A 21,083-nucleotide genomic window follows, 5' to 3' on the forward strand; every position below is an offset into this window, starting at 1 on the left:
GGAGCTAAATGTATCATGAAGGGGGGGGGGGACACTCAAGCTAGCATGCCGGAAAATGAAGATAGATTCCACTCATCCGAAGGCATAAGGACACCATTTCCTCTTGTCCAGACTGCCACTTCCTACTCTTAAATTCATGAGAGCTGGAGAAAAAGTAAAACTCACGACAGCTTTCCAACATTTTGCAATTTTATTTTATAGAAAAATTATCAAATTTGTATTTGGTAGATGAAAATCGCTTTTTAAAGCCTCTAACTTCAACGCTGTTATAACCATCAAAAAGGGCATTATATACAATCGTCATCGTGAGGCGATAATTTTCCTGATTTAAGCTACTTTTCTGTCTTCAATCGTAATGAAACCGAAGGCAAATGAAAATTTCAACGTTCCTCTTTGAACAACATGGTCCATATACAAACTTCCAACAACATATTTCTAGATCGTTTAATTAATCAGCAGAAAATCAATCCGCAAAATTAATCAGCAGAATAATTTTGCAATAGGAAGTGTTTCTATAAAGAATATACCTACAATCAACAAAAAATTTCTTTTTTAAAAACATTTTACTAAATTTATATTTATTCACTTGATTTTTCAGTTTCATCTCTCATCTTGATCCAAAATAAAAAGTCTATTAGGTGCAGAAATTTTAAATTGTTTCTTGCGACTGCTTCAATTACGTATCAATCTCCACAGTGAAGAATTATGTCTCCTACAGGCTAGATTGAATTACAAAATTTCCCACAGATATACTGAGCATAAAAATGTGAAACTCAGGCCAAAATGAAGCAAGATTTAGGTATTTTCCTAAGATAACTTCAGAAAATATTAGTGTACAAAATAATTTTCATGTCTTTTTTTTTAATGATATCAATTTATTTCTCTGGTAATTTCGTCCTGAAATTTTTCAATTATATATAAATATTTGTATAAGTTTTAACAATAGATTTCATTTTACAAAGCGATTCAAACTATTTTTATTATTTCATCACTTTAGCATGAGTATGAAAATCTTAAGCACATCTGCAGAAAACTACGGAAGCTTATTATCTATACATCTTACATCAGGAATCAGAAAGAGAAATTATATTACCACAAAAGCTAACAAGATATTTGAAACAGATTACCTAAACACTCAAGTTTTTAATGGTATTATAATGTCGTGGGATACGACTCTCTAAGGAATGTTCAAATAACCCATAAATAGAGAGTAGGTGCAAGGCTATTAAAATAATACTGCTTTAATGTCTATCACAATTTGATGTCTAAAAATGTTTTGTTGACGGAATTATGAACCTCAGGTAATGTATAATCCATTTGTGCTTTTGATATGTGATTACAATTGATATTTTGTGTTGAATTTTGAATTTAATTTGCTAGAAACAGTGCATTTAAAACAGAAATTCGATTTTCAGGGACCTACAACTAAATATCAGGAATTAATCGCTAAGGATCACACAATAGATTCAATAAAACTATTAATTCACAGCAAAATCCATACTTCGCAACTATTGCTCACCAACACTATGCAAGACATTTACAGCTTTACAATTTTGTGAGGAACTAAGAGAGATAATACCTGCATTAGAAAGTATGTAAGGAAGTTTTGGAAACAACATTCTCGCTTGTCGCTAAGCATCAGTTAGTTAATTTTTTTTTTAAAGTAATTGTTATCTGTGTCAAATAATCTTTATATTATCCTTATTTTTGTTAATCGTTTACATTAAAATTTAGTCTCTTTAAAACACCACTATGAATCCTAAATTCTAGTGGAAAAAATCATAGAATTTTGTTACATATATACAACAAATACTAGAATAGATTTTTTTTTATGCAGATTCTTTAGAAAAGTAATTAATTAGAGTTGAGGTTAATACCTCAAATAAAAGCTCTCAACTTAGAAGTATATGCGTTTCACTTTTTGTAATATACATGCAGAGCATAACAGTTGCAGATGGAGCTGTTGATACAGCAGCTTATCTACAATAAAAAAAATTCAAATGTGAAATGCTAAAATGAGTCTGAAAAAACTTAGATGTTGTCATATCATAAAACATGATAAGCAGAAAAACACTTTCAAGAATTTTGTCCACAATTTGATATAATACTACAACATGCATAATATTTTACTTCATTAATCTAGTGCATTGCAATTCTAATGACATGCATACTTTAAAAGAAGTTTTTAGTAAATACAGCTAAAGCAAATTCACATCAGTATTTGATTATAATTCATAATTATTCTAGCAGCCTTCGTTAAATACACTGAACATAATGCAAGCTGACAGGGTTTGACTATGGCACCACGATGATTTTTTAAACGTATAATATGATACATATAATGTTGAAATTTTATCTACAACAGATAGGTATATAATCATGCTAATTTATTTTATGGGAATCAATGAATATTATTTTATGGTAATAAGTGATAAACCCAAGGCATTCAATGCATTAAAAGAAATGCCAAGAAAGGCTTAGAAAAGTGTAACAATTTTACAAAATGTGCTGTAAAAAAATTTCAAAGTAACTAGGGAGGACAACTGAAAGAGAGAGAGAGAGAGTTGTGACATATTGTAAAGATTGTTGATTCACTTTTTCTTTGTTTGGAGCGTTTCAAAATGACACATCATAATGTACACAAGCAAAAGGTCCCATATTTTATGTATCAATAAAACTGCTTTTTTTTAAGTTTTATGCTGCATTAATTTCTACATAACATTGTAGTAACGATGGTAATAATAAAAATTTATTATTGTTGACTTTGTTCAAATCCTGAATTTCTAGAAATCCTAGCACACCCGCTTCTATAAAGCCACCGACAATTGACATTTAACATATTAAAATATTATTTATATGAAATAAAATTTGAAATATATCATAGAGAAAACTTTATAATATGATGTGAAAAAAATACAATAATGTTTGATAAATATTTTTTTTTATTACAGTAACACAACACTTTGATACACAGATGGACAAAAATTAACAGGAAAAGAAAGTACAGTTTCTACATACAGAAAACACTTTCACAACTTCAACCTGATGAGTAATGACTATAATATATCACAAAATTGTGTCCCACTTTCACACACTTTAGGATTTCGATACAGCATAAATGGTATCTACAGAAACCATTTATTATTCTTCAAAAAAATGTATGATACTATTATGAAATTCCAAATAAATCTTAACTTAATTGCAATGATGATGGAAAAATACATAAATTTGCTTTAGTATTAGAAATTTACAGATATCCTTTTAGCAAAGTCTACCTAATAAAAAATATTTGCAGAAAGTCTAGTAAAAAATATAAAGAAGAGAATGCATTAAAAATTACACTATTTACCTCCAAATTCTTAGAAATTTTTGACAAATCTTTTTTATTCAACAAAGATTAATAACCCTTTGCACTTGAATGTCTTCTCTAAAGCACCATTGAAGTCAGTGCATCATTTTGACATTTTATTAATTTATTTAATTTTAATTTTTAAAAATAACTACAGAATGGTAAATTCATTTTTCAGGAAAACTCAAAAAAATTGTATATATTTATTTTTGGTGTAATAAACAAGTTCATGTATTAAGTGAATAATTATGCATCCAATTACTTTTCCGAGTACAAAGGGTCATTCCAGTTTCTTTGAAAATCAAAATATTTCATAACGACAGTTTGGCTTGGACATTTTAATTCCAAATATATTTTTCACATTCATATGTTAGCTATCTAGTAAGAAAAAAAAGATCAGTTTCAAATAAATTTGAACTACTGACAATGCAAATTCGTTCATTATAGCATAACATTGTGCTTTGGATTTCAATAAAAAATATAAACAGCCTTTTGAAAGGAGGGAAAAAAATGAACTTTTAAAACATGTAAGTTCCACCTTTTAGAAAACATCGCACAGCTATACAATGTTTATTTACATTTGCAACAAAAAGATATAAATGTGCACAGCAAAACAATTTTGTAAACTAGCATGCATTACCAAGAAAATGAAATTAGGATCAATATCATTTTACAGACACATGAAATGCTTGATAAAACAACTATCTTTTTTTCCTTTGTAAGTGCAGAAATGAAAATTAGGAATACTTTGTAAAAATATAATTGAAAAACCAATTACTTTCACAAATTCCCCATTGCCAAATAATATACAAAAATGCAATTTCTGTTTGAATGTAGTAGGATTACTTTTGGACAGGAGGATAAAGAGTTTGAGCTGAATATCCCAATCCTACACCTCTTTGTGTATGAGTAGTCATACGTGCCATTTCATACTGTTTGTCTAAGTCTTGGAAGATAACCTCTTGGCGCTTAAGAACAGAATCTTCAGTTTCATTAGTAGTAGTTTCTGATTTAATACCCATTAATTTACGGAACTTAGCAGTCATTTTGCCATCTTGGTCTTGTGCAAATGTTAACTTATCCCAGACAGTGTTTTTTTGTTGTTCCTACAAATAATATCAGTATTAAAAATAGCATACAGAATATCTGAAATATATGAATATTTATATACATACATAGAGATAAAATGCTTAACACAAATCTAATTGAAACTATATTTTCTTCAAATAATTAAAAATGTATAGAGGGAAGTGCAGGGGGGGGGGGATTTAAAATATAATTGATTTTTTTATAATATTCTACTACATCTACAATCTACTTTGTCTTAATTAAGATTTAGAGTTTGATAGAAACAATAAACAATATTTTCAAGATAATTTGATCTTTCTCACAAGACTATAAAAAAACACAAAAAGTTTAAATTTATCTACAAAGTATGACTCAAGCAGTAAAAACCAATGAACTCAAATGCCTTCAAATGCAATAATTTAATTCATCATAAGGTGCAGAAATAACAAATTTTAAAAAAGCCAAAAATTTAGGATTATTTTTGCTCGTTTGTATTCAAACAAATTCTTTGATAATAAACAAAAAACAGACTGAAGAAGCTGACTTACTTCAACTTTTTCTTTCGGTTGCCACAGTAACTTTCGTTTTTGAACTTGTTCAGCATATTTTAGAGGATTAACAGCAGCTGGATTATAATATTTAGGTAAAGCAATGCCAGTCAGAGCTTGTGCTTTAGCACTCATGGCTGCCATAGTCTGTTGTAGGGCCATTTGTGGAGTCATGGCACCAGCAGATGTCGATAAAGGAAGAGAACCTGGTTTTCGACAACTGGAACCTAAAAATTAAGAAGTCCATATTAAAACTGAGAGGGCGGGAAGTAAAGACAAAACTACAAATCATAAATGTCAAGAGTTAACCCCAGTCAAAAAATTTTAATCTGAAATAAGAACACAAATAAAGAAAGCAAAATATAATTATCAAAAATTATTTCCTTCACATCAATATGTTACTTTATTAATTCAAAACAGTTTACCAAATTTCATAAAGTCCAAACATATTTTAAGAGTAAATTAGGCATCAAAAACTAATCCTTTTTCTTACACAAGATAGGTAAAGGCAGGGAACTTTTTTTTCTGCACCAAATTCAAGAAAAAAATACAATAGTTGAATGTGTAGCATGAATTTAATAAAATTAAATTTCACAAAAATAAATAAATAATATGGAAAACATGTACGAGTTCAGAAGCAAATTGTTTTAACATTTACATCAGTAGTCCAAGCAGTTATTGTGGAAACTGTGTCCAAATTTGCCATTATATCTATTATAACCTGTAATGATAACACTATCATAACTATGTTGTACATTTATTAGGTGTATCTTTTTATTTAATTCAATGACAAAAAGTTTCTTACATTTTATTTTTTTTTAAAAAAAGGCTTGTTTCTTTCTGATAGACACTTATTTATAAAAGATCCTTTGGGATATCCTATACACAAAGAAATACATTTATAGTTTGAATTTCCTTCACACTACTCATTTTATAAAAAATCAATTTCAATTTGTCTATACAAACAGTTGATTTATTTTTCACAGGAAAGGAAGGGTGAGGAAATATTCGGAATAAATACTCTTACTTTAAAGAGACCCTTAAAAAAGTACACTTACCTTAAAATTAATTAAAATCTATAATTTAAAATTAACCATCATATTATCAACAATCTTCTTTTAATTTCTAATTTTACATAAGGGATAAAAGAGAAATAATCATAATCTTATAATAAAACTGAATGTGTGCGAGTATTGGTACTCTACAGACCAGATTGTTTAACATAAAGCTATCAAACTTGGTACATGTATACTTTGGAGAAAGAAAATGTGTACTTCAGAGCGATGTTTTAAAATTGTAATTTAAAATTAAGTAAAATTTTGGCATTTTTCTTCAATAACATGAAAATATTACAGCAAAAAACTAATTTTTTCATCTTAAAGTTCAAAAATAATCTTTTCAATGATGCTAGCGTTTTAACATAAATTAAATTTCTTACTTTTAATGAATTCTTTGAAAAATATTTTAATTACATTTTTTACCAATTTATTTTGCTCAAAATGAAAAAATTTAACCTGCAGGAGCGTGTTATGAGTGCATGGGAAAATATCAACTTTTATCAATGTGTTATCACATTGATAAAAAATCCAATAAAAAAATAAGTTAACAATTACTGCAAATTAAACCTACAAAAGTGTAATTTTCAGCACATGTCTGTATAAAATTAATATGAAATATTATATTTTCTAAAAAATAATTGCATAAGTAGTTTTCTATATTTTATACTACTTATATTACTAATTCAATAAATCAGTTTTATTTAAGGCAAACATATTTTAAGATATACAGGATATCCACACTAATCAGGGACCAGCAGCTAGTAAAAGCATGAATAAAAGTAAAACTATATTTCATATCCTACTAGAAATTAATTATATTTAATTAATATAATTAATATTATATTTAATTTAATATATTAATTTATATTTAATATTATATTTAATTAATATTATATTTAATTATATTTAATTTTACAAGTTAAAATTTTAATTGTACTAATTAAAAAAAATATGCTAAAGAAACATTTTACAAGAATTTTCCCCTATCTTCAAATTTTTTGCTTTTTGAGTGTTTTTATCTTTAAAAGATAAGTAAAAATCGTATTTCCAATAAAAAAAAAAAAAAAAAAAAGAGAGAGAATAGGTTAAATATCAAAATCAAAATAGGCAGGAAATATTGCAATTTTTCTTTAAGGGGTCCCTTTATATAGCAATTAAAGTAATTATCATTTCAAAATAAGAAAATGTTGAATTTACATATAAAGAGAAGTTATGGGAAATTATATGCTTATTTTTAAAAACTAATGATAGCAACAGCATACATCAAACTAAAAATATGAAACTTTAAAAATTGTTGATACAAAGAGAAACAAATTCTGTATTATTTTTAAACAAACAAAATAACTACCTCCTTTAGAACGATCTCGGGATCGACTCCTACTGCGAGAGTAGCGCTTCCTACGATACTTGTCACGACTAGAGCTTCTTCTTCTTCCTCCATATCGACTGCCTCTATGCCTATCAAAGCTGCGGCTTCTACTTCGCCTGCGAGAATCTCTGCTACGGCTTCTACTTTGTCGACGAGATTCTCGACTATGGCTTCTACTACGTCGACGTGAATCTCGACTGCGACTGCGTTTACTTCTAGATAGCCTCCTCCTACAAAAGTCAGGAAAAAAATCTAAAATTCAAAGGACACATTTTTGTTATATGATATACTGTTAACTTAAGTAAAATTAAACATATCTGCAAGAAGATTTGTTTTTCTCACACAAGGAAACTTTCTTTCCAAGAATGCTTATCATTTAATACAAAACATTGTTAAAAATATTTTCCAACTGAAATTTCTATTCCGAATAGTTTCATGTTACAACTTCAAGATAACATGTTCTTAATGATAATATTTAAACTCAATAACATTACAACACAAAAAAGTTATAGCAGTTTTGCTGACAGATACTGAACTTTCTACAAGGATTAAGATTTTCAAATATTGAACACTAAATATTGAAAAACAATTTAATTGGCCAAATAAAATTCCCCAGCTTCTTAATACTATGCAATATACTTTTTTAAAAAATACCTGTCTTTTCCCGATTTTCTGTCTTTGCTCCGACTTCGACGCCTTTCATCATGTGGACTCTTTGTTCTTTTGTCTTTGCTTCGACTGTGACTCCTTGATCTGCGACCATTTCTCTTATCATGACTTTTACTACGACTCCTGCTATACCTAGATCGTTTGTCAGGTGATCTACATTTAGAGGATTTTCCATCAAATGGTGACTTCCTAGATCTATCTTCATTGTAATTTTTAATTTTTGGTGATGAGGATTTACTTTCATGATTTTGCTCATTACTAGAATGCTCTAAAGATAAACCTGGTAACTTTTCAGTTTTATTGTCTATTCCAAAAGAAGGACTACTATCCGGACTTCTATTGTAAGATGAATTGAAAGATGATCTGAAGGCCAAATCTTTCTTTTCAAAGATTCCACTTGGGTTTCCGCTTTGGGCATCATCGTCATAAATAGATGGAAGCAATCTTTCACGAGTAAGGCTACCCGAGTGAAACTGAGGTGATGTGGCATCTTCTAAAGTAACCTCCTCACTTGCACTAGATGAACCTCTTTTTCTAAAACTCCTCTTCAGTGAATTGGAATCTCCTCGCAAGACAAAACCATTTTCATCATCACTACTAGAGCTAGAATCCGACTTAACCTCACTTGTATGAGTGTCATAACTGACTCCACTGCTAGAAGCCTTTGCACTGCTAGTTCCATGCTGCAAAAGAAAATTAATACATCTATCAATACATAAAACAACCATGAAAAAAAGATGATTTTCCAAACACTCCTCATGTTTTCTTTTGGCAGATTCTATGGGGTTATGAAATGCTTTCATCAACAGAACGATGCAACGCATAAATCAAAGTAAGAAGGGAGGGGAGGGGGGGGAAATCGAATGCCTTTTTAAATTTCTTCCCGATTTAAAAAGGCAAACAATTTATGCAACCTTGAAGATAAACTGTATGTATGTAATATTGTCATGTATATATGCATAATAAAGAAAAATAAAAGAAACTTCTAAATTTTTTATTCTTTTCAGTTGCTTTATCCATGGAAGTAAAAATCTATCTGAAAGTCCCAGTAAATACTACACACAAACCACAAAACAATCTGGAAAATCAATAGCAATTAATATTAATTTTTAATGATTTTTAATTATTTCTTTATTAAACGAAGTCTATTATCACAGGAAAAAGCAGTTTGAATGAATGAAACAACTTCTAAGTATGAAAAAATCCCACAAAACAAAATGTTTTAGTGAACAACATATTATTTCTGCAACATTTCATTTCTCAAATAACAATATCATTCAGAAATTTAAAGGAAGAAAATTTTCAAAATTACAAACTATTGGGTTGGCAACTAAGTAATTGCGGATTTCACTCATAGATGGCTTCAGTTGAATTTTTAGGTTTGCAGACGTAGTACAAATATAAAACACATTTTGTTATTTGATAGTTGGAAATTCAACTGTCAATTAGTAAAAAAAGTTTTTTGATCGGTTGCGTAGTTTTCGTTTGGCGTTCGTTGAAAAATGGAAAATCAAAAGGAACATTTTCGTCATATTTTGCTTTTTTATTTCTGCAAAGGGAAAAACGCATCGCAAGCTCATAAAAAGTTATGTGCTGTTTATGGTGACAAAGCCTTAAAAAAACGGCAGTGTCAAAATTGGTTTGCAAAATTTCGTTCTGGTGATTTTTCACTCAAAGATGAAAAACGCTCTGGTCGTCCAGTTGAAGTTGATGACGACCTAATCAAAGCAATAATCGTTTCGGATCGTCACAGTACAACACGCGAGATTGCAGAGAAGCTTCATGTATCACATACATGCATTGAAAATCACTTAAAACAACTTGGCTATGTTCAAAAACTCGATACATGGGTTCCTCACGAACTGAAAGAAACGCATTTAACGCAACGCATTAACAGCTGCGATTTGCTAAAGAAACGTAATGAAAATGATCCATTTTTAAAACGACTGATAACTGGCGATGAAAAATGGGTTGTTTACAACAATATCAAGCAGAAAAGATCATGGAGCAGGCCAGGTGAAGCAACTCAAACAACATCAAAAGCTAATATTCATCAAAAGAAGGTTTTGTTATCAATTTGGTGGGATTACAAAGGAATTGTCTACTTTGAATTCTTACCACCCAACCGAACGATCAATTCTGATGTCTAGATTGAACAACTAACGAAATTAAACAATGCAGTTGAAGAAAAGCGGCCAGAATTGACAAATCGAAAAGGTGTTGTATTCCATCATGACAATGCAAGGCCACACACATCTTTGGTCACTCGGCAAAAATTATTGGAGCTTGGTTGGGATGTTTTGCCACATGCACCATATAGTCCTGATCTTGCACCATCTGATTACTTTTTGTTTCGATCTTTACAAAACTCCTTGAATGGTAAAAATTTCAATAATGATGATGATGATGTCAAATCGTACCTGATTCAGTTTTTTGCTAATAAAAACCAGAAGTTTTATGAATGTGGGATTATGATGCTGCATGAAAGATGGCAAAAGGTCATTGATCAAAATGGGCAATACATTACAGAATAAAGTTATTTAGTTCCATGAAAAAATTGTCATTGATTTTCTAAAAAAAATCCGCAATTACTTAGTTGCCAACCCAATATTATTATTGAAAGCCACATATTCAAAAATTTTCAACATAACACAATATTATGGGAAATGCCATGAAATATGATATAAGAATGATGATAAAAGATTCATCAAATCTATGTATTTTCTTATAATTAAAATGATACTGAAAGTCAAAATATAAATAGAGCCTCCTATATTCAAGATGGAAAAATCATACTCCAGCCATCATAAAAATTGATATTTGATCCAAAAAAAGTCTATGTAAGCTGTTAATAAAAAAATTAATGAACATTGAAAGAGATTCCCACTCCAATTGATGAGTAGAATATAAATTAAGACTTGAAAGACTTAAAACTATTTTCAAAAATAGCATATCTGATAAGTTACATGAGAAAGTGTTAATAAAATATTCTGCTCTATTAAGTATTTTATATGGATATTTTAAAAGTACCTATAATGGAACTTTCAAATGAAAATTATAACATAGAATAGTTTGAAGACTGAATAAAGATGGAATCTTTCTAATTAAATACACAAATAAGTAATATATACATATTTCAAATTTCACACTTTTTAAATGTGCATCAAAATTAAACTACATACACCAATCAACAAAGATACAACAGTTAAAAATTATGAAATATAATATTCTACAGTAATAAACAGGTAATATATTAAATTCGAAAACCATTTATTTTTTCTGGTTCTTTGCAGTTCTTAAAAAAGTGCAAGTAGTTAACAGTGGTTAATTATTTGGTGCCATCCCTCCAAATACATTTTGACCATTTGTAAATCAATATTTTCAAATATTTGAAAATTTAAAAACTACTATTATTCAAAGGATTGAGATGCAGCTTTGTCTTCTAACATTATGTAAAATAATCAGTTTTTAAAAAGCCAATATAATACATTTATGTTTTTGATAAAATTTTCAAATAAATATTTGTTAAAACATTGTTTCAAAAACTTATTTTAAATATATAAAAGCTTATCAGGAGAGTATATAACAAAAACAGAATATATAAGTATTTGAGTGATCCTAAATTTTAGCAATTGCTATTACTGAAAAGTGAAGAAGCAAAACATAGTTACCTAAAATGCCTGTAATGTGCTAGATATATTTCTTAGGATAATAAGCTTAATTTCAATGACTAGCAAGTGAAAAGAAATAAAAAAGAATAGACGAAATTAATAAATAAGAAAAATTTTCAAGATATTTCCTTTTTGACTACGTTGCTCATATTCTATAGTATCAACAAGTGGAAGGTACAGAAGTCAAAAGAATAGTTAATGAGCAGTGTTTTAGGACTTCTTTTACAAGTGACGTTTCTTTCAGTGCCTTGTTATGAATGCTTTCCAGTTATTCAAAGAATCTTCCATAGTGTAGAATTCATTCCTTATAATAAGTTGAAGGTTTCTCCCCAATTCTTGTTTCTCATGAACCAAGACATTTTGCTTATTTGATTGGTAGTTCCTATAAGATCTTCAATTCTTTAATACAAATGCAAGCCATTGTAGTTTACATGGGTCATACAGAGTTGACAGATGACTTTAGTATAATTTTATAAACAAATCATGCAAACAATAAAATATAACTGAAAAATTTGAACAAATGTTAAAACATTTTATATTCTCCAATTAACATGTAAATCTTCAAAAAACTAAACAGTCCTCATTTGAATAGAAATATTTTTTCAGATTTACTAATTTCCACTGAAAAGAGCATAAACCATTGCAAGAGATTAGATTTAATGCATGCTACTTCAGTTTCAGATAACAGTAAAATTTAACTAGCAGAAATTCAAGTACTAAAAAGGTACTTCACTATATATCTTTTATATTTGAATATGCAATTATTTTTATTTAGAGTACAACAATTAAGAAAGCTGTCAACTAAAGAGTTTAAAAATCTCTTAGTTAAAAAAAAAACAACTAATTTAAATGAAAAATGTTTTTTTAAATCAAAATTACAATTAACATCTTTAACATTAACTATAAACCTTCATAGGATTTACCCATTAAATTTCTACAAAAAGCATAATGAAATTCAAAATATACTAATCAAACATTTCATTTGCTTAATTTTTAGAGAATTAAGTGAGATAATAAACTTAATAAATAATTGAGATTTTATAAATTATTTTCCTCCAAGTGAAAAAAATCTTGTGAACAAATAAACAAACAAACAAAAAAACGATCAGATATCTTTAAGAAATAATGCAAGTAACCTAACAGCAAAGTGAAATAAATTCTGCATTGACAGAATTCAGATATACAGAAGTTAACTAGATAAAAAGTAATGCCTTTTTGTATTTCACAATATGTGTGTGCATATTCAAACACCTTTTTCTCATAAATGAAATAAAATTTTATTGTAATCCACTATAAAATGTTGAAAATTTTAATTTGTCTACAATCCATGTATAATACAGATACCAGACAAGCTTGGAGTGAAAACTTCATAAAATACTGTGTTATCCAAATAAAAGCAACAAAAATAAAAGAAATCTGATTAATTAAATAATAGACAATAAAGATTAATTAAATAATATACAAAAACTAAACAACATATTAAAAATATTGTAGAATTATTTCATAGAAGAAAATTATTAAATTTCAAGAATAATACAATTTTATTCCGAAAATACTGAATTTTATGCAGAAATGTATGTCTGATTAAAATTTCCATGTATAAGAAAGAGTGAAATTTTCATGCATTTTAAGTTGAAATATTAATTATTTAATTTACTACGCATTGGAACATAATACTAAAAGATGCTAAGAGCAGGCATCTTAAAATAATGCAACAAATTGTATAATTACATAATCAGTTATATTGAATAATTCAGTAAAAGAAATCATTATTCAAAACAGATTTAAAATTACATATAAATTAAGAATCAAAGGCAATTTCACTTCGTAAAATATACATAGATTTATGAGAATAATGAAATTTTTAAAAAAATCATAAATAGAAGCCTTAAAGAATAAATCATCTATTACACATCTAAAATATTTATTTTCATTTTCTCCCCCTTTTTTTACAAACAGAGCAACTATACAAGAAGATTTCATACTTACTTCTTATTAAACTTTAATGTGGAGGCATTGTCTTGGATGTCAAGAAGAGAATTTTCTCGGTTCTGTACATTTATAAATCAAAAACGGTCAGTTCAAGAAGTTAAGAACTTTTTTTTTTTTTGTTTTTGTATTAAAGTTTAAAATTAATTATAAAACACATGTTTTGACAAAATTTACAGCCTTGAAAATAATTTTGATTCTGTATTTTGAAATTCGGAAAAATCAGGAAACACATTGAAGTTGTTATGTTTTTGTTTTTTTTTAAATTTCTACTTTTAAAAGCAGTTGCTGCCCATTAATCTATATTACTGTAGATGGGAGGGGAAAAACTCTGGTGAAGCTCTGAAACTAATTTTTAAAATGTCCCCATAAGAAGTAAGGAAGCAAAATGTAACTTTTTAAAATCTATCATCCTCTGAACTACATAAATAAAATGACTAAAAAAAAAAATTTTTTAAAAAAGCCGATTTATTCTAAAACCTATGTGTTCAGTTGTCAATAATTGTGACCTTAATTATTTTACATTGTAGAATTACACTCGAATGGAAAATTTTCTTCATACAAAAATAAAATTATTGCATAATAAATAATGTACTGGTGGATATTTTAGTAGAAATTTCAATTTTGATAAATAAGCAATTAACTTAAAAATGTTTAAATTAAAAAAAGAAACTTTCAATATACATTCCAACATGAATTATTTTCCTTGAAACATACTTTAATGTAAAATAGGAAAAAAATATATATATTAAAATTATTGTTGAACAATTAAGATGTTATTGATATTTACATTGGGTACGCAATTCTTAAAAACAATGAAACAATTAACACGAAAGTTTACACTTTTGTAAAAATTAAAAAAGAAAAAACTTTCATGACATAGGATTACCAATTTAATACTCTTAAACATAGGCTAGAACAATAAATTATACCGTTGACCTAAATTTTATATGCTAAATAAACTAAATATACACAAATAAAAGTTAACAGTGACAAAAAGAAGCCATCCCAATGTACACATACCTCTTGATTTCATCTTCTTTTAAGAATCTCTTCTCAGAGGCCACCCGTGACATGGTGCCAGAATTCTTGACAGTATAATATTTATAAAGATGTGTTATTATTTGGTAAAATGTATCCACAATAGATCGAGATAAGATTTACAGGATTTCCAATCTCATTTCAAACTCTTTTAATTGTTTTTCTTTCAGCATTATGTTTTTTAAATATCTTCTTCACACACAAAAATATATATATATACAAAATTTCTTTTTATTCTATAGAGTTATAAAAATATTTTACAAATTCAATTCCATAAAACATGTCTGAGCTACAATATTAATCGAATAAAGTCATAGATACCTTGGTGTTGGGAGTCTTTTACCACTAATTTATTTAAAAACATTCTAAACTAACACAATAATCCGGAGGATGTAAACATAATAAAGAATAGATTAAAAAATGGAAATACAATTTTTTTATATTACATGAGGTGGAAATCCTGAAAAACCATTAAATATAATTGACATTTAAGTATAAGTCACAATATTCATTTATATCTTCAAATGAGAAAATAATATATAACAAAAGCATACCCAAGACCATTTTTTATCCGGTTCTTCAGCAAAAATGTCTTCATGAAAAGCTGTGGGGATTAAAAAAGAATTAAAAACATGATATACATAATAAAAGGAACAATAATTAAAATAAATAACAATTATAAAAAAATTCAATAAAAAAGTTTAAAAGCATTTTTACTAAAAAACTGAAAAATAAATGGGGTTTTTTTCCTTCATTTATTTACTGTTTTATCTTCTAGTCTATAATTTATGATTCATTAATATGCAAAATATGATTTTTTTTTTCAAATTTACTTATTAGAATGTATTATGTATACAAGATTCAGTTTCTAGGAACCAGTTTCAATATGTAATAAAAATAACCAAATGTTAAGTTTTTTTAAAAAAAATATTTAAATAGTGTACAGGGCCAGACTATAGTTGACTGAACTAAGTGCTCCTAAGCAGAACCTGTGCCAGAATGATTTCTTCACTCAGTTTAGGCACATAAGGCAGGAAAAGGAGGGCATATGCAATACTTATCATTAACTGAGGATATAAAATTGAGTATAGATTTTTTTTTTTCTTCTTGTGTGCAAATAGGAAGTATTACAAATTTCATAACAATAAATGTATTTCTATGCTTCTACAACTATTCTATATCTATTTCTATGTTTCACAGCTCTTGAAGTAAGAAATAAAGAAATGGGCAAGTTTGTCTACTTGAGAATATTATAATTCAAAAACACAAGTAATTGGACAAGAAAAATTTTGCACATATCATAATGTAAATAAGTTTAGATATCTGCTAGCAGAAAAAGTACATCTTTGTGCATGTTATCATGATTGCAATGCAATACGTTCTCTATATTACATTTAAGATTAAGTAAAAATGAAATATCATATATTGAAACAAAGATAGGTAATATTTATATTACTACTGAATAATTTAGTATTTACTGAAAAACAAATAATATCAAAGTACAAATATTATAAAAATAAGATACAAATCTAAATTTATTACAAAGTTTGCATTATTGAAAAGTTTTCAAATATTTAGCAAATGTCAAAGCTTTGTATTTGTCGACAAGAACTGGAAGTTTATCTTTGCTTTTTAAACATATTTGAAGAGATCAACTATAATTTGCAAATATTGTTCTTTCAATTAAGCAAAAAATAACATTTTATTGTAGAAAGTACAAATTTATCTTGTGATTTTTTCATTAATATTGGAGGAAAAAAAATCATCTGCTTTGCTTAATTAATATTGGAATTAAAATTTTATTGTTGCACATTTAAATCTTTCAATTATAGCTATTCATTGGAGTGAAAGAAAAGTTATCATCCGTTTCTTCCCTTCTTTTTTAAATACTCTTCAGCACTATTATATTTATTATTAACAGAATGCACATGGCAAACATTAGACTTTGCCGCATATTATTGACTAACACATTCAATAGGTTAACATGATATCTTTGCTGTTATTTTTGGGTGATCGCAATTGATGTTTTATTAAAAGTACTCATACTTGGGTTAAAGTCAGAAATATTGTCTTTTATTATTACAATATTTTTTTAATATAGTATGCTCTCAACAATGCAGCAGAGATTAAACAAAAGGATCATCAGATTAAAAAAAGGTTCATTAAAAAAAAAATTGTATAAAGAAATAAAAAGCACACAGATTCTGGAAATTTTTAATCTGATTATTTTTACATAGCCATTAAATCTTTTATTTTATTTTATTTTATTTAAGCTTTTAATCTTTATTCCATGTGTATTTAAATACAGTAGACTCCCGATTATCCGCAAGGCGGATTATCCGCGCCTGCCGCACAAAGTTTTTTTTTTTTTTTTATTGATTTTTTCAAAAAGGTGCAGTTTTACAGTTATTCTTTTGTAATTACATAATACATTACAGTATTAAAACAGTACATATGTATTAATTTTTCTGTGTATCCTCGACGCCTCTCGTAAGTACGAAGCACTTTTCTGTTTTCATTAACAAAATGCATTTTAGGTTAGTTTTGAGTGATATACTAAAATATTAAGCGTTAGTTAAACCTTTCCTGCTGTTTATTTTACGTTTTATTGTACATAAAGCGATTTTTCAAAGTTGGAATAATGACTGTTTTCTTTTTTGCTATACCCGTTTTTAGCTTTTTTCGGATTATCCGCGATTTTTGTTATCCGCGGCGGCCGCGCCACCCAATTTCGCGGATAATCGGGAGTGTACTGTAATTTCAAATAATGGAAATAAAACAAAGGTAAGTTTTCTTTCATTTCATTTTATTATTATTTTTTTTTTTTCAAAATGCACAACATAGATTACTAATGTAAGAAACAGTCAAAATTAGAGTTTGAAAAACACTTTTTAGCCCCTAATTTTTGATACTACAGCTATAAAAAAACTTTAACCACAAAAGTTGTTTATCTTAAGGAGGTGCTAATTTGATTTATTTTTCCATCTTTAATATTAAGGAAAATATAATGAAATGAAAATTTTACCCCCCACCCCTTTGAGTTAGATGGCCCATTGTCAAACTCAACGTTTTTTTACATTATGTTCCAAGCTGGTTAAAATCCAAACAAAATGATTCTTATTATTTTGTTCACAAGATAACAGGAGATAACCTGTATGTGCATACTATATATATACACTATAATGATCTCTAAATCTAAATTAAATTCTAATTAATTTCTTAATTTTTATCTTAATTTAGGCTATATTAACTTCATTCTAAAATGTTCTCTTATTTCCTGATCCAAATCCAATTTTTTATTTAATTAATGCAACAGAAGTTCTGTAAAATTGCTAAAATTGAAGTTCCCACACTCCAAGTGAAGGGATAAAATCAAAACAAATTCTTTTAAAAGATCTCTATAATTCCCATATCTAAATAGAGACCTGTAAAAAAATCCTTAGAATCTCACAGTATATAATCAAAGGGGTAAATTTTTCATTCGGTCTTTTCGCTCTTACATTGTTCTATGAAGTGACATGCCTTGTTGCTACTTGCGTATACATAAATTATGCACTGCAGGATGGAATAAAGCTAAGTTTAAAATCCAAAAGTGCCTTCTCTCTCTTCAACTACAAAACTGCTAAAAAATTATGTATTCATACACATAAACTTTTGAACAAGGGGTGGTTTTGGGTTCCAAGGGCCATAATCGGTGAAGAACTGCAGAAATTTTTACAAATTTTAATCATAAGAAACACTGCAATAGGTAGTCTTCTCATAGGAATCTACCCAAAAGATATTCAAAATACATAGTCAATTCTCATTATTGTGCTCTGAAAAATATTCTTCATAGTATGACAATTTTTTTTAAATTCCTGTACAAGGAATCTTAAAAAAAAAAGCTCAGCACTTGTGACATTTTTGCTCAGGGAGCACAATTTTCATATGTGAGGAGGGCACCTTCATCGTGAAACGTGAGAAAATTTTGAAAAGACCACTCCTACGAATTTAAGTTTAACCTAAAATGCCATCTTTAAATTACATACATGCTTTTAAACTGTAGAACAAAAATTGAACTTTATTTTCAACTTTTTTATTTCAAAAATAAAATAACTTTTAAAGTGCAAGCTAAATTGAAACTAACTAGACAATCTTCAGGATCATGTTTCAATACATACATTATTATGAAGTACGTCATTACTTACAATAACAACATATATAGTCAGTCATAGCATGGATGTAACTTATATCTGAAGTTAGAAATTCTAAATTTTTAACTAACTTCAATAATAAAATCCAGTATTTACTTAATTAGAATTATAGTATTAAAAAAATTAATATTTGCAGACCTATTAGCATTTACTGGTGGGTTAGTTAATCCTATTAACTAATCCACCAGTAAAATTACATTGCAGAAGTATAAATATACTTTAAAAACTGATAATGTTGTTAACTGCTGAAGAGATTAACAGTTTGCGAGTTTGTGTATTTTTTTAAAAGTTTGCACAACTTGCCATTTATCCCTACTTTGTTTCTCCCTGCACACTTAATTTTGTGATGTAAAATACTTGTAATATCAAGTTAAACTACTGGAAATTAAATTTTTATTTGTGTGATACTCTTTTGAAATAGTGTATAATTTCCTTGCAATTAAAATAAATAACAGTTTATTTTAATGGCACGAGTTTAGTTTTTACAAAAGTTTGTGATATGTTACTGTGAATATTTATTTTTGTAACTAAGAATATGATGGATATTATTTGTACTACTTTCACGGTTGAAGTTCGGAAAGTTCAGAACGCCAAATCAATTAAAGATAATAGACTGAGCAATATTACATGTAATAAGCAAAATGAGGAAATATTTTGCTTCAATTACCTTCTAGAATGCAAAATCAATCATTTCATTGTTCGCAAAGTAATGATTAATAAAACATAAATAATAGGAAACTGCTCGAACCATTTGAGAGATTCTTATACATAATAAAAAATATATATATATTTCCAATAACTCATGTTTTGAAATTTTCTTTTGAAAATTTATTCTACATTTGTTTATTTACAAACAAAAATCATAATTATATTCATTTTACTTAAATACAATATTAACTCAAAGGAACTCGTACAAAATACACAGATGATCAAACAAAGATAGTAACTTCCTAAGTTTAACAAAAATATATTCCAAAAATTTTTTTTAAATATTATTACCTCTTTTTGTTCGGATTTCCTCAGCCATAATAAACAGAGAAAGTTCTTCAAACAATTAAAAAATATAGATCAAAGGCATATTTTGCCAGCTTCGTCCTGCAAGTTGAATTGTAAGATCCAATTTTTGTATATTCAGCGTTGCAAGTCTATGTGCAAAAATGCAAAGTTTTACAACAGCGTATGTTTAAGTCAGAAAAAAATACGCAATAATTTCAATTTCAATGAAGAATGGCAAAAAGAATCTTCACCAAAACAATGGCGGATGAGAGTTGACGAAAACCGTATTTTTGTTGTTGATTTCATCTACGGTTGAAAGTTAAAATATCGATACATATGTATAAAAAAAGTTTGTGGCTCATAATAAAAATGTTATATAAATGCATAAATTCAAAAAATTATCACACTTTCCATTTCTCTACTGATATAAAAAGCAAATGGCTTAGTACAAGATATAAAAATTTGGAAAAAAAAATAATAAAGGGCATATGTTAATTTAACTAATCAATCATATTTACGTCCTATTTTTGGCACCATAATGATTATCAAGATATGAGAATATATTAATGTATTTTTCATTAAATAATAAGTTTTCCTTTAAAAAAAAACAGAAAACATTTTTACTATGCATTGTTATAAGTAAATTAGCTGATCCGGAAAACTTTGTTCTGCCTTATAAATTATTTCTATTGATTATTTTGGTTGTTAACGAATGTATTGTAAAGGTGGGTTCACACTACGGATGACGAATATTTTCAGAGCGGTTATTATGTAACCAATATCAAAAAGTCACAAATACAAGTGATCAATACTTTTCAAAGAGGGGTGTGATTCAAATCCTTCATACGATCTTACTGATGATATTTCGATTACAAGTTTTGAATCACGATAGAAACTAACAATCGATACGATATCACTGAAATTTGCCGGAGCGGTGACGATACGACCTGTCCAATGGAAGCTCTCGAAAGAAATCTGTGATTGGATTGAAAAGTGAACGGACCGGTTATTGGAATTATCGTATCGTATCATTGAATTGCATATCACTGAAATTTATCGGAGCGGTGATTTCACCGGAAAGTGCGAGGCTTCACTGGAAAGTGCGAAGTCACCGCTCCACTTTACGAGAGTG

General features: G+C 27.8%; 1 protein-coding gene across 2 annotated transcripts; it reads right to left on the minus strand.

The window, feature by feature from the left end:
* Positions 1 to 2,924: 2,924 nt before the first annotated feature.
* On the minus strand, positions 2,925 to 20,244 carry LOC129991564 (arginine/serine-rich coiled-coil protein 2-like). Of its 2 annotated transcripts, XM_056098242.1 has the most exons (6): positions 19,955 to 20,244; positions 15,317 to 15,366; positions 8,047 to 8,744; positions 7,372 to 7,622; positions 4,966 to 5,192; positions 2,925 to 4,455 (listed from the first exon to the last, which is right to left on the minus strand). In XM_056098242.1, exons 1-6 carry the CDS (start codon positions 19,980 to 19,982, stop codon positions 4,192 to 4,194), a joined length of 1,518 nt encoding a protein of 505 aa, XP_055954217.1. In that variant the 5' UTR covers positions 19,983 to 20,244; the 3' UTR covers positions 2,925 to 4,191. The 2 variants fall into 2 exon arrangements, with proteins under 2 accessions (XP_055954217.1, XP_055954216.1); XM_056098241.1 differs by lacking the exons at positions 15,317 to 15,366; positions 19,955 to 20,244 and having other exon boundaries at positions 8,047 to 12,558.
* Between the last annotated feature and the right edge of the window lie 839 nt (positions 20,245 to 21,083).

The sequence above is a fragment of the Argiope bruennichi genome, chromosome 2 (genome assembly GCF_947563725.1).
Source record: "Argiope bruennichi chromosome 2, qqArgBrue1.1, whole genome shotgun sequence".
Lineage (NCBI taxonomy): Eukaryota > Metazoa > Arthropoda > Arachnida > Araneae > Araneidae > Argiope > Argiope bruennichi.